General features: G+C 41.1%; 1 protein-coding gene across 1 annotated transcript in view; it reads left to right on the top strand.

The window, feature by feature from the left end:
* LOC144781542 (solute carrier family 22 member 6-A-like) overlaps nucleotides 1–15,789 on the top strand; it is a 239,250-nt gene that overhangs the window by 141,108 nt on the left and 82,353 nt on the right. Inside the window, exons 4-5 of the mRNA XM_078660447.1 lie at nucleotides 10,197–10,365; nucleotides 10,598–10,721. Of these exons, the coding sequence (XP_078516573.1) occupies nucleotides 10,197–10,365; nucleotides 10,598–10,721 (293 nt within the window). The remainder of the gene's footprint in view (nucleotides 1–10,196; nucleotides 10,366–10,597; nucleotides 10,722–15,789) is intronic.

The raw sequence follows: 15,789 nt of genomic DNA on the forward strand, positions 1-15,789 counted from the left end.
TTGGTTGCCTAATGCTACTTATACAATTTTCTTTCTTATTCGTTTTCTTTACACTTAAGCACAGAAATGTCTATCCCACAAACACACCTGGGTCATTACAGAAGTCTTTAACAAAAGGATTCTTGTCACCAAATTCAACTCAATTTACAAGCGTCCATTGGATTTAACGGTGTTCATACAGTCGATCTAAATTGTACTCATGCACTAAATTTGAATCCCTTCCCAGCCCTTTTAAAGTCCAGTCATCACGCAATCAATTTGCCATTAAGAAACTTGGATCTTACCTTTGATAATGTCCCTACTAAGTTGACACATTCCACCACTATCCTTCCTGGTACATAAACATAGTCTCTGGTCTATTAGGAAGCTAGCTCTGCTCCATGAGAAGAAATTGCAGGTTAGCCTTTCTCCAGTTTACAGATGCAAGATCCACCTAATAACAGTGCCACAGAAGCGGTGCCCTTTTAAAGTTAAGATGGTCACAAGATTTGAATTCTTCTTGCAAGATTTCAGGGTCACGCAATAGTTTGTTGATGTGGGCTGCCTTGGGGGTATTGTTGTTACATTTCCTACAGGTATCACTAGTGGCAGGTCTTCCCTTGCAGGATCATGACCTTATATGAGAGTTGCAGGATTGTGGCCTTTTTGGTTAGTGCAGCATTTCCACCACCATCGATGCCCAGTTCAGTGGTATTTCCCAATGGTCAGTATTTACTGAAAGGGCTCTGATGTATACCATGACTGTTCTGTGTATACCATGCCCAATGCTGTGTCTGGATAACTGTTGCCTGGGTAAGATGGGTTCCACACATCTCACCACATGGAGGAGAGAAAGGATTCTTTTAGGTTCATTAATGCATCCTTCCAGTCCCAGGGTAACACAAATCAAAATTATGAAACATTTGTGAGAAATATTCCAACAGTGCCGTCTTCTTTGGACAAAGGGGTCCTCACCCACTGTTATTGGCATGTAGACAACATATCTTGATTCTTGTATTAAGATGATGTAAAAACATAAAAACGCAACAGTTAATGCCATTAATCAAATGGCTTGGAGTTCAATTCAAAGAAGCAAAACAAAAGTAAGAATAATACTCCTGCTGAAACTTCTATTTCTAAAAATTGGAAAGCTTATAACACTTTTGAGTGCTTGTATTATTTCATATGTATTCAGAAAAGGGAACAGGATCTTATGACTTTTAAATAGCTTCACAAGCAAAATAAATCCTAGGAACGTATTTATTAAACAAGCAAATCTACCTTTGTTTTACTTGCCTCAGAACTAAATTGGAACTAAATGAGTTGATAACAATTAAAGTTTGTAGTATTTTACTGAAGATTAATGGCAAATATCATGGAGATCAGAATACAAATGGAAAACCGTGTTTGTATTTAAAAAAAAAAATGTAAGTAATGGATGTGTGTACATCTGGTTTAAAAAATGGCTGCCGTACATGTGTATACATGAGTGGAAGCCATCTACCATAAAATAAAAAGCATTGGCAAAGCCAACAGGTTTCACGGCTAAGGCCTATTTTCTTTGCCAGTGCTTGTTGAATTAGTTTTCAAGGTACCATTAAAATTCGTTTGACCAACATAAAGAAAATATAATCGCTAGTCTCACTATTTTTCTGTTGGTGGAACCAATAAAAATTATTTTACTTTGTATTATTTTATACATTTCATCAAATATTAGGTTTTCACTTAGCTAATTATATGTTTACACCTATTGACTCCACTTTGGCTACACTTTTATCAAACAAGAATCTAGGATTGCTTTATCTAAATTAAAGAACCTAAAATGGAGACAGGTACTGTAGTCAATACTTTAAATATTTTCACATACCTGTTTTTGGGAGATAGTCATGTTATCGGTTATTCCCTTGTGACTCTCTGTCCTTTGTTAGATATAATAATCTTGAAAACAGTTGTTACATTTTCTCTTTAACTAAGTCCTCCATGTGTCAAATTGTTCCCCTATCAATATCCTTTCAAATCCTAAATTTACTTTTGCCTTTTTCAAAAACATTGCAAAGTCATGATTTTCTTTATTGGAGCTATTCTGAATTCTCCTCTTTTCATGACCTTGATTGATAGTCTGTTTATCATATTCCAAACCTCCACTACATAAAAACGGGCATTTAAAGCATATCATTGTATATCCCAATTGTAATCTTTCTGTAGAATTCTGTAGTACTGCAATGTTTCCAGAAACTACTTTTGGAAGAACACTTTCAGACTATAAAAACATCTTAGAACTACAATGGGAACCCAAGTTGGAGTTTTATTGTTCTGCTTTATTTTTTAATCAAAACTTGGCTTACATTGCATACAAAAGTTTAGAATGCTTCTATGACTGAAACCATATTGTTTTTTTATAACAGACATTTTTAACCCCACTACTCCTATCGTCTTTATACAAATTTAACTGAATATACGATGTAAAATGTTGGCTCTTCCATTCTAAAACAAGTACCTCAATACCATGTTAATGCATCGTGAAAAAATCCTAACATTTAGAATTCAATTTTAATCAAATACTAGTAAATATTTGGCCTTGAGTGTTTTTAAGTTATCAATCAATAACATGTTTTTCGGTGCATTACTTGCCCCTTCCAGTATAAGCTATAGAAAGTATGTAAGTTGTGATTAATTTATTACAATTGCTCTTTAGCAAAAAGTTCCATGGCAGAAAATTACTCAAAATATGTTTTTTTCCTAGTGGAAATCTGCATGTTTTATTCGTGAAGTGGATGCTGTTTATGTCTTTTAACTTAATGGTAGAACAAAATAATAAAATACAAAAAAGCCCTATTTTGGCTTCCATTAACCACATTTCCTTATCACCAGTACAGGAAAGATATTTTAGATGTCTTAAGAGGTGGTCTTCCCAATCCTTTATAAATGTACATATGTTAAGGTATTATATTGTTATATTTATCTCACCTACCATTTTGATGATATCACTTTTAATATGATTTTACTATTTTTTGTAATTTAAACGTAAATCTTATTTATTCACCCCCTCTATCTACTATCTTATTGTAGATCCATTTAATTAGAAAGGTTTAGGTCAGCTAGATGGATAAATAAATAGATATATAGATAGATATGTGTTTATATATATATATGTGTATACAGGACAAATCTTTCTTTCTTCCCGAACCCACTTCCGGGTTGTGCCACACGCCGCCGCCATTTTGGGGAAAGGGAGGCTCTAGTTGTTGCGTTCCCCTCCCAAGGCGGGCGCCTCAAAGGGAGGCTGCGGTGCTCGCGTTCGCAGATACATCTAAAGTGAGCCCTGCGAGTAACGCTACTGCTGCAATTTGAAACTAAAATCTTAACAGTTATTTTACTTAATGTTGTGAATGAATCGGATGTCTTGTGTACTTTGGAAGAATTGAATTAATAACACTCTGGAAGCACAGTCTTCGTGTTTTTAAGTGATTTCATTTTGAGATTTTAATTCTTTGTAAAAGTTGTGTTTTGTTCTCCTGTGGCCCCCCGGTCCACAGCAGTCAAGAGCGGACTGTTAGTTGTGGAGGGAGGTCACAGGACAAATCTTTCTTTCTTCCCGAACCCACTTCCGGGTTGTGCCACACGCCGCCGCCATTTTGGGGAAAGGGACGCTCTAGTTGCTGCGTTCCCCTCCCAAGGCGGGCGCCTCAAAGGGAGGCTGCGGTGCTCACGCGCGGCAGATACATCTAAAGTGAGCCCTGCGAGTAACGCTACTGCTGCAATTTGAAACTAAAATCTTAACAGTTATTTTACTTAATGTTGTGAATGAATCGGATGTCTTGTGTACTTTGAAGAATTGAATTAATAACACTCTGGAAGCACAGTCTTCGTGTTTTTAAGTGATTTCATTTTGAGATTTTAATTCTTTGTAAAAGTTGTGTTCTGTTCTCCTGTGGCCCCCCTGGTCCACCGCAGTCAAGAGCGGACTGTTTGTTGTGGAGGGAGATCACAGGACAAATCTTTCTTTCTTCCCAAACCCACTTCCGGGTTGTGCCACACGCCGCCGCCATTTTGGGGAAAGGGACGCTCTAGTTGTTGCGTTCCCCTCCCAAGGCGGTCGCCTCAAAAGCAGCCTATGGCGCTTGCGCGCAGCGGATGCGCGTGGCGGGCGTGCCGATAACGCGCCAAAGGCAAGTCAGTCTGCGCCCGTCCGCGCCAGGCTGAGACCAGAGGCCCAAACCCCTGTTTCCCTGAACATAGATATCTTAAGGTATTCCTCTTCTCGGCTTCACAATCTTCGCATGCCTTCTAGGCATGATTGTACCTGCTTAAACACGGGTGGGACTATGTTTCCCTGCTCTTGGTGCAACTTATTTATTAATACTGCCATTCATGCATCTGACCGTGTTATTCCAGCTCATATTGCACCGAGTCAGCCCTCTGGCTTTAAGCAGAATTTGGAGCAATCTTCCACCCAGAACTTATTATTTTACAAAATTAATTGCCGTTCCCTCCAAAAACACCAGGCTGATGTATTTGACTTACTTGTCGACTCTCAGCCGGACGCGATCTTTCTCACTGAGACATGGTTGAATGCTAGCTCTGGCCCGGATGTTGCTCGAGCTTTGCCATCCAACTATGCCATAGTCTGGAAGGATCAAGAAGACAAAATTGGTGGTGGAATTGCTATAATTTTTAAAAATACTTTTAGATGTAAGTTCGATGAGCTGCTCATTCCTGGTTGTGAGGCAGCAGCGTTTAAATTATGCCTGACACCTTCTTTCTCCTTCTCTGGGATACTTCTATACCGCCCGCCTGGGCCACCTGGCCCGTGGGCCATACATCTCCCAGATTTTATTATTCCTTTTCTCTTTAGCTCGGCCAATTTCACAATGTTAGGAGATTTTAATCTCCATCTGGAAGACCCTGGCTTTAAGGTCAGCAGCACCTTTATCTCTGACCTGGCCGCTATGAACATTCTTCTTCATAATTCGAGCCCTACCCGTAAAGCAGGTCATTTGCTTGACCATATTTTTTCTAACATACCCTGCCTTCTCTGCCCCGCTGCCACTCCACTGTGCTGGTCCGACCACTTTTTAGTGAGCTTGTCAATTCAATTCAATTCAATTCAATGATCTTTATTTCGTTGCATTGCAACATAAAAGATATACAATAATACATAATAAAAAAATCATTATACCATACCAAAAAACCAGTAATCAATACTACATGTCATCATTTTAGAACAATCTGCCATTGTTTAGGATTATCACAGGATTTAAATAAATAGTTTAAAACACATTATACAATGTTAAAATGTCATTAAATCAAGTAAAAATGTATAACATCCAAGGCTTAGAGTTTTAAAAAATTACAACCTATAAAACTTAAAAACATAATCCGTGGTTTGAACAGGTCCAAGAGGGATACAGTTTAAAATGGAAGAGACATTTTTAATCTAATGAAATTTACAGCCAGAAGAAATCTAGTAATTCCAAACACAATTGCTTGGCTGGTATCTGTTTTTAAGATTCTGCCAGCTTCCTTATGGAATCTAGAGCCAATGATATAACACAATGGCTTTATCCATTTTTTCCTAGGTATGCTATAACTAGGGCAAAAAAACAATATGTGTAAAACGTCTTCCCTTATATTGTTAGAACATAAGGTACAGTAATCGCTATTTGTCTTCCCCCAGCTTTTCTCTGTTACTTTGGTTCTCAGTGTTCCATATCTGAATTTTAGGTATAGGGTTTTGGCCAGCGGCGGCTGAACCTCATCAAGAAATGTTTCAAAACACGCCACGTTAGTGAGCTTGTCGCTTGCAGTCCCTCGCCCTGCACATCAATGGAGCGACAGCGCAAATAAACCAATTAGAAACTGGAAAGATCTAGACGTGGTTACATTTAATCATTTTCTTTCTGTTAATGCTCCTGTCTTTAAAAATATCCTCGCTCTCGATCTGGCAGACTTTCAATGCTGGATTCAATCAGCACTGGATACTTGCCTTCCGGTTTCATCTAGGAAATGAAACAACCACCGTCCTCCCGCCCGCTGGTTCTCTGAAGTACTAAAACGGGAAAAAACTAAATGTAAAAACATGGAAAGACGGTGGCGCAAGAACTATGCTCCTGATGCCAAAGCTCTCTTTTTGTTAGCAAAAAGGGCGTATCATTCCCATTGCAGATCCGCACGTGTCAATTTCGTCTCCTCTACCATTACAGGGGCTAACAACTGCCCTAAAACCCTTTTCAAGATGGTCAAAGAGCTTGCAGGTTCACACACTGCTCAGACTCCCCCTAGTCTAAATACAATGCAATGCGAGGATTTTGCTCAGTTTTTTCTTAATAAAGTGGAAACTATATATTCTGTACTGGCAGGTAATACTTCTCCACCTAATACTCTGTCTGCCTTGATCTAGGACCAATCTTGCCCTATGTCTGACTGTTCTACCACGCCTTCGTCTGACCAGGGAAATTTACTCAACACCTGGTCAGTCCTTGACGTTAACATGCTCAAATCACTTCTTAATAAAACCCACTCTGGATCCCCACTCGATACCCTTCCCATTTCTGTACTTCAACAGCTTGAGCAGCAAGCCCTTCAACGTAGTCTGGATCTTCTTAACGCTTCCCTTTTGGAATCTTTTGTCCCTGCTGACTAGAAGCATGCTATGGTGGTTCTTTTATTAAAAAAAAGCCAATACAGACCAGGCTCTTCCCTCCAACTATCGACCGATCTCTTTACTCCCTGCCCTTTCTAAAGTCTTAAAGAGGCATATCAATATCCAGTTATCCCAGTGCGTCGAAACTAATGAACTTCTCCATCCCTCCCAATCCGGTTTAAGGACCGGCTATTCGACTGAAACAACACTTTTGGGAGTGACAGAACTGCTCCGCAGCAACATGGATGCGGGCGAGACGGTGGCCTTGGTGCTATTGGACCTGAGTGCGGCCTTTGATACTGTTTCCCATGCCGTATTAATACAATCCCTCCAATTCATAGGAGTCACGGGCGCCGCTCTAAACTGGCTGACTTCATTTCTCACGAACCGTACATTTCAGGTTTTTTCATCTACTGTCAATTCCAAGATCCAGTCATCACCCCATGGGCTCCCACAGGGCTCTATCCTTAGTCCCCTGTTATTTAATATTTATATTAGAACCCTAGCTACTATTGCTGAGGAATCTGGGTTGTCGATTTCTTCCTATGCTGATGACACCCAGATTGTCTTCTCTCTTTCAGCAGGGAAGACTACAGATCCCTCAGCCCTTAGGATAGGGCTTAACAGGGTGGCGTCCTGGATGAATGCAAACTTTCTAAAATTGAATGGGGAAAAAACAGAGGTGTTGGTCCTGGGCAAGGAAAAAGGATTCTGGGGCCCTCTACATTGGCCGACAGAAATGGGTCCTCTTCCTCATCCCTCCTCGCAGGTCCGCAACCTTGGCTTTATCATAGACGAATCTCTATCTATGCGTCAACAGGTTACCAAGGTTGCGTCCACCTGCTTTACTATCTTGAGATGGCTGAGGAAGATTGTTTGGATGTTGCCTGTCCCCACCCAGAAAACCGTAGTCCAGGCCCTTGTCACTTCAAGGCTGGACTATGGTAATATTCTTTATCTGGGAGCTAATAAAGATGTCATGCGCAAGCTGCAGCGTGTGCAAAACACGGCCGAAAGATTACTGTGTCAGGCCTCCAGATTTTCCTCGGCCTCTAGCCTGCTTAACAAGCTACATTGGCTCCTAATCGAAAAACGGACCAGGTTCAAGGCTTTAACCTATATGTTCCGTATTAAGCACAACAGAGCCCCCCACTATCTCAAACACCTAGCCCTTCCCTATGTTCCGTCCCGCACTCTTCAGTCTGCCTCACAAGCTAAATTCCAGGTCCCGAAGAAAAGACTTTCCCGTATGGCGGGCGGTCTTTTTCTTATTTGGGCCCGTGTTATGGAACGCTCTTCCTCTTCCTCTGCGCATGCACTCTGACCTTTTCTTGTTTCGAAAGTCACTAAAAATGTGGCTATTTGGCCAGTAGGTTGTTTTTAATTCGCTGTTTCTTTAATAGCGCCGGGAAACCCTTGTTGGGTAGCTGTTGCGCTCATACAAATTTAATAAAATAAATAAATAAATAAATACATATTTCTATATATATATATATATATATGCATATGTATATATAGATATAGATATATATATAGTTAGGTGAAAATGTTAGGTCAAACATGCTCTTTTAAACCTACAAACCACTGACAGTCATCAGTTATATTTATCTTGAGTAACTATAACACATGCCATGAGGTAAGTATAACGCGTGCCTCAGCCATGCACATTTTTGTCACCAATAGTTTATTTGCAAGTGTTGCAGTGATATTATCAAAGATGTCATAGAAAATGTCATGAGTTATGCAATATGTCGGCAAATTAGTAATGCATGGTTTGGGCTGTAGCGGTGTTTAAAGTTCATACTTAATGAATGGCAAAAATGCTTTTAGGGACCCTCCTTCATATCGGCCCCCTTGACAAATCACCACACAACTTTCCATGCACAAACTAGTCACAAAAGAGCACTCTTTTTGGAAGGTTTTGTGGAGATTCATAAAACGGTGACAAAGTTATTAGCAACACAAAAAAGGCATTTCTGATGGAAACACAATGATAGCTATAACTACCCAGTGGCATTGCTTATGTGAGGGCGCAAGTTGTAGTTAGCTCAGTAAACTAAACCTGGGAAATTTCGAAATTAGATTTTTAAACATTACGGGCCAGATGTACGAACATTTCATTTAGCAAGTCTCTATTTGCGAATTTTTGGAACTAGCAATTAGAGACTGGCAAAATGAAACGCTTGAATGTGTCTCTGACACATTAGCAAATCCCAAATGGGTCGCAAGGGCCCTACGTCATCAATATTCATGAGGCAGGTCGCAATTTGTGACCCACTGCAATGGCAATAACACAAGGATAGTTGCCTGCTGGGGACAGCAGACCACCATGTCTGTGTTTGCTTTTTAATATAGCAGCTTTAAAAATAGTGCAGCACGTTGTCCTTCAGGGATGCGTTTCATGTTCCCTGTTTCAAGTTTCATGTTGTGAGGGTGGGCAGTGGGTGGTGGGACCACTGCCTGCTCTTAAAAAAAAGTTGTCACTACCATTCACAAAGGAGAAGGGGTCCCACGGGGACCCTTTCCCATTTGCAACTGACTTACCACCTACTTGAAGTAGGTGGCAAACGGCTTTTGTTTGTTACCATATCCAAGTCGGAAAACAATTGTACATCTCCCTGCAACTTGCTCATAGGAAGGAATGCCCTTGGCACACCCCTTCCGAATATTGACTCATACACCCTATTTTGTGAGTCGGAAATAGGTTACGGACTCCCAAAATACATAGAACAATGCATTTTGATGGTCGCAAATGGCCCAATGGGCCATTTGCCACCGATAAAATGAGTCATACATTTGGCCCTACATTATTTAAATGCCTAACTATAGTAATTACATTAGTTTAAATATATTGTATATTTATTTTATATAAAATATACATTTTCATTTATGCACTATGTATATATGTTGTAGAAATGTTAACATTATAAATTCATGTTATGAATATTCAGTTTATTTACAAACATTTCCGTAGTTTGACTCAATTAACAATGATTTAACTAAAAAGAAGGCTTTATTTGGCAATATCGATAGTGCATTTGGGGCCAAATTTACATTTTGGTGGATGGAGCAGTTTCCATCATGATTACGGAGCATATTACCTAAACATTTTTGATGAGACTCCCCCTTTTACGTATAGAGATCACTGCCAGTCTGGCAGTCATCTCTGCACATTGAAAAGAACAAATATCACTGCAGTGCCTTTCAATGTGCTAAAGTATCGTGGATGGCTGCCACTGGTTTTGACTTTTCTTGTTTTTCAGAAACAAACTCCCAAAGGGAAGATTGTGTCTAAAACACAAAAAAACTAATAGCCTCATACCAGCAAGCTTTCCCCTGAGGATGTGTATTTCATTATTGTTGCCTAAAACATGGCCTCTTGCTTTTGAGATTTATTGGGGTTCCAGCTCTCGAGGAACAATAAATCTTGTAATAGACTATGCTCTAACAAAACATTGTCTGCTCTCATACACGCGATGTGGGCTTGGTTTGGTACCGGTGCAAGTGTTTCAATGCTGGACTAGAAATAAGCAGGTCCCTATTCCCTATAACCTCTTCCTTTTTACTCCTTTAGTTGTTGAATGGATACCTACTCGAGTGAGAACCATAACAGGGACAATCACAGGCTACTTTTATACGATTGGGCAGATCGTCCTGGCGGGGTTGGCCTACAGCATCCCAAACTGGCGCCACCTACAACTCACTGCATCTGTGCCATTTTTTGTCTTCTTTCTCTACTCCTGGTATGTAACCTCTTATTGACAGCTATAAATCGAAATAATTATAATAAATTATTGACATATTTGAAAGTTAAGTCACCGATTGTGCGGTTTTACAAAAGCCAACCTTACTTGGTGCTGTGTTTGCAAAATTCTTTGGGGTTCCATGCATTTTAATTGGATGTCCATATGGGTATACTTTCTCTACACTTGTTTGTGGGAATTGCATTTTTACTGCTCACATTGTTTCTTACAGGTGGTTTCCAGAGTCTGCACGATGGCTTGTTTTGACTGGAAAATCCGAACAGGCTGTAAAGGTTTTAAAGCGTGTGGCAAAATTAAACGGGAAGGAAAAGGAATGTGAAAAACTTTCTGTTGAGGTAGGAAGCCAACATTCCTACTTTTTTGATACTTTTTAAAAGGAGTGCAAGCTATTGCAGAAGAGACGTCCATGAGAAAAGGGATGCAGGCAGGTTCTGATGTTGCACTGATGGCATCCCACTTTTAATCCTGACAAAAGCCCTAATGAGTCCTGCAGTTTGGGTATATCATAGCAGATTCCCTGGAGTCACTCTCCTGTGGTAATGATGGGATGCTAATGTGTAGGGGCGAGGGACACTAGGTTCACCGCTTGTTCAATGGACCCTCAGTCAGATCTACTTCTTCCATAAACAAACCAGCAACCTGAGTTTCATGGGTATGTGTATTTGAGCACTGGTGCTTCAGTAAACCTAAGGTGGGTGTTTGCAAGAATGTGAAAATTATTAATCAATACTTTACCCAATGGAAAGAACGTGTACATTATTTTCTAATTTTGACCCAATGGAGTTACTTAGATTCAAGCTTAAATTATTCTAAGGGGGCGATTACGATGTCATTTGGAAACTCTTCTGGCCGAATCAGTTTCGGAATCATTTCTGACCGAATCGGGTTCTGCGAGTCCTAACTGATTACAATGCTACCGAACATCATTCGGTCGGACTCGTATTGACCTCAATGGGAACTTGTAATCCGACCTACTACACAGGCTCCCATTGAAAAATGGGGTTGATGGGGAATACCGGGCACCCTGTGGAAGGCACCCTCTGGTGTTTGCCACACTGTGCATGGTCAGAAAGAGGGGTCCCATGGATACCCACAATGACCCCATTCGGAGGACCCTGGGTGAGGGGGGCTGCTACGGGCCCCCAAAATTGGATTCCTACAGCCAATCCATGTCGGAGCAACAGATTTGGAAAGGCTGTCCGAATCCAGCATTGTGATACATCGGCTCCGAATGAACTGGTTACTTCAAATGCCATTAGGAACCAACTCAGAAAGACCGCACGGTTTCCGACTATCGTAAAAAGTCGGTCAGAAGGTTTTTCGAATCCGTCAGAAAGACGGGTTCCAAATCGAATTCAGACAAACTGAATGCCATTAGGAGCCTTTACGAACTACATCATAATCGGCCCCCAAATATTTCCAACCACTTCATGAAATCTGAGTTAACTCTTTAGATTGATGTTTTTTCAAGGACAAAGTTTTTAGGTACACCACTTAATGTTTAGTGACTCTTTCTAAGCTCGCTAGTGTGAGTGTATTGCTCTTGACTCTCTCAAGCTCCAGCCTCTTGCTTTGGGAAATGTCCTTGCAGCGGGCCACATTTGAAATCTACTTAGAAAGTGTGTTCGATCAGAGAGGCTTCAAAATGGAGGAATACATTTTTGTACATCCCAGGGGGTCAAGATTTTCAACCACTTCTAAAAGAACTCAAGCCTCCTGCTCCTGACCCTAGAACTTTCAGACTCTGAGTCCAGGTTCTAATGCCTTTTAGATACAACATCTAAAATAAAGACCTGACACTTAGGTTAATACCTCCATGTTGTCACTTTAAGCCCAGAAGACAATTCCCCGATACAGAGCATCAAGAGTGATTGTGGAAAGTTGTACTTAGAGCTAGCATCTGCCTTTCTAAATGAAAGCTTAAAGGGACGTTTTCGCAACTTTACTTTAAAAGTTAAAGAAGCCAAGTGCAGAAAGGATTTGACACTGTGTTGAGGCTTTCAACTCAGGGTATATGCGAACAAATAAATACATGAAAATCACTCTCTTTCCACCCCTACCTCACTCTAGGTCCTAACCACTTATAGGTTCTCCCCTTACAAAGAGATGAGGTGCAGGTGTCTTGCTGGATTATACCTGAGAGGGAATTGGAGAGTTGCAAAGATTGTTATTTTTTCTTTTTCTGACAGAAGATAGCCCTCTAGAGAAAGGAAAATGGTGCTATGGTTTAGTTTTAAAGACGAGCTGGTAAGCTGGGATCGTTGTGTAAAGCCACCTGACCATGGTGTAAGACGCTTGTATTTAAAAGCCAATACCTTCATTGTTGTCAGAAATATTCTATTGAATTTGGGATACTTTCCTTTGGTAATCTGGTTTATCTCGGAAAGTAAAAAAAAAAGCCTTTCCACAAGAATTAGGAGACCTATCTAGTTGTGCGACCCAAGTTACAGAGACAGACTAAGTGGGCTACAGGAATGTGGAGCAAAAGAAGTCTGCTCTCATTCTCAGACCTTGACCATCGTCCACAGGATATTCTGGAACTGCCCAACTTCTAGGGTCCAAAAGACAAAGATAACAAGTTAAGGGGCCCTTTTGTAAGGTTGGGGAGTATGAATTGTCTCAATTTTTCTGTAGTGTGTCTGATACTGCAAGGATGTGATGACTACCTCATAGAAAGTGTCAAAATAAATTGTTTTGTGCTTTTTAAAGAGGACAATGAAGGGGTCAGTGGATGGCAGAGACATGGCTATAGTTTGTTTGACAGTATCGCTAAAGGTCATGTGAGCAGTGAGAGTAGAAAGACTGTGGACTTGGAGAGTAGCTGGATAATTTATGGAGAGTTCTTGGTTTGATAAAGTATGAGCTGGTCCAGGCTATCCTCCCAGGGCAGGGTGTCTGTCATTCGTCTTTATACCTGCCCCTGCATATGAAATGTGACCCTGACAGTCTAGTGAGAGCTTTTTTTACATGTTTCAACGAGCAAGCACAAGCACATGAAAGGCTATCCGCCATGAAACTCTGCCCCGTAGCCAAATATCACTTTCTGAATACATGGAAGCAAGCCAAACTTTCTGCGCTACTAGCATCGATCAACCACTGAGCAGTGGTGGGCAAACGTCAAAGCAATAATGCAGACCAGCCAACAAAGCTTTGGGAAAGTGCCCACTAGTGAGAAAAAGGGTAGGACAAATAGAAACAAACTACACTTCGCAATATCTAGGAGGTGGAGGGGGCAGCCTGGTCAAGAGAAGCTAAAGAGGCTTCCTAGAACTTAGTAAATTAAATGAACACAAATAATAGATCTTCTCAGCGAAAAATCTCTAGAAAGTCACATAGCAAAGTTGGCATGCTTTTAAGACACTAAACTCACAAATTCGGATGCTCATCATTCAGACTGTCTGCTGCTATTTTGTTTATGGTCTGAATATTAAATATAGGTTTTATATTTTTGCATACACGTCTTTATCTCTACGCCCTTTAAAGGTTTTGTGATGAACGTTGAGGCACTGTAAAATAGACAGGAAAAGGAACATATTGTTAAAATTCTCCATTCTGAATTTCTTTCTTAGGATATCCACCAAAATCATACGGCACACAACATTAATTGTTCAGCTGTGCCTCATCAGTTTTGTTATCCATATACATTTTTATTTTTGAAGTAAAAGGCCCTGTGCAAAATATACGCTAAAATATGTAAACCTTACCAAACATTGGGAACACATTTCATATGCAAAGACAACCACACACCTATCTAATAGTAAACAACTCATTCATCAATCACAGAATTGTAAGATTTACAATAAAATCACTTTTTAACAACCTCAACATACACTTAATAAAACACGGATACAGAACACTGTGCACATCCTGAATCTTAAAAACTATATCTATCCAGTTGTCATCACTGCAGCCTATTTAAAACACAATATGGAAAATGTTCTTTCCTCTCTTCCGCCATGTCCTCCTCACAGAGAAACCAACATATTCTGAAACACTTTGACCCATTTAACCCAGTGCAACTCTGCCTGTAGCAGCCATTTTATCTGTACATATCTACTGCGCTTCACCTTCTGATCCACTTCCCATCTGGTCATATTTTTCCTGTTTCCTGCTCTCTTTCTGTACACAAATCCTCTCATTGTCTCATCATTTATAAACCGACTCCTTTCCCCTTCGCTCCTCTCAAATCTTTAGTGCCACCCTTTTCACTTTTCTCTTGACATCTTTTTTTCAGTACCTTCCTCTCTTTCTCTTCTACTTCTCTGGGATTTCAGAAATGCTTTGAAGTGTAAGAAAGCACAAAAGCACTGTACTTCAGTGGCGGCAGCCAGTAATAAAGGGTGGTGCGGCAGGTGGTGGGAGCACGGGAGGAAAGCGAGCGCGCGGAGAGGTGGGGGATAATAATAATTGAAGAAACTTACCTAACGCCTCCGGCTGCTTCCTGCATCGCGTTGCTCCTGCTGGCTGTTTTCCTGGGTCCCAGCAGCCCCTGGGACAGACTCCCAGCCAATCCTTGTGCTGCCGAGCCTGTTGGGCCTGAATGCAGCCAGGCTGGAGAAACCTAAGTGTGCATGTGTGTTTTGGTCAGCCTACGATGGCCGGCAAATACAGAGCACTTAGGGTCTTGGGAGTGCACAAGCACTCCTCCTCCCTCTCCCATGCCCCTCCATGCACAAGGTGGCAAACGAAAAATAAAATTATGCTAGAGCATTGTTTAATTTTTCCTTTTGTAGGCTCTGCGCCAGGCAGGGGGGCGATGCTCTTCAGCCATTGCAAAGGAACCGCCACTGCCTCGATCTTCCCACACTGCAGTGGAGGCAAAGCGATGGTTCCAATGTGTCGGTACTTTAAGGTCATGCACTATTACTGAGTGCAATGCGCTGGTTCTACTCCTGCAAAAGCTACGATATGTCGGTTCTGCTACATACAGACAGGAGATGCGTTGTTTCAACTGGAGCAAGCACATTGGTCCACTTCCAATGGACCAGGCACAAGAGCAGAGGCTGAGAGTTTAAAATCCCTGAGTCTCAAAACAGAAGGCAAGCCAACAAGCCTTTGGAGATAACTCTGGGTTAAAGCAGAGTGCAGTTCTTCCTCTGCAGGTTCAAGAAAAACATCAGAGCAACAGTCCAGCAGGGTGACAGTCCTTATAGCAGCCTAGCAGTCCTTCTTCTTGACAGAGTTTCTTCACAGGTCCAGAAGTGTCTGATTTGGTGTGTTCAGAGAACCAGTACCTATAACCAGTTGTGCCTAAGAAGTGGGGGTGACTTCAAACGAGAGTCTTTGAAGTGCACAGTGGTCTTTTTCTCCTAGCTCCTGGCTTCCGACTCAATATAGGGATGTAATCAACCCTTTGGGTGGGGACAGGACACTGCCTTTTCAGGTGTATATGTCAGCTCCTCC

This window comes from Lissotriton helveticus, chromosome 9, assembly GCF_964261635.1.
Source record: "Lissotriton helveticus chromosome 9, aLisHel1.1, whole genome shotgun sequence".
Classification (NCBI taxonomy): domain Eukaryota; kingdom Metazoa; phylum Chordata; class Amphibia; order Caudata; family Salamandridae; genus Lissotriton; species Lissotriton helveticus.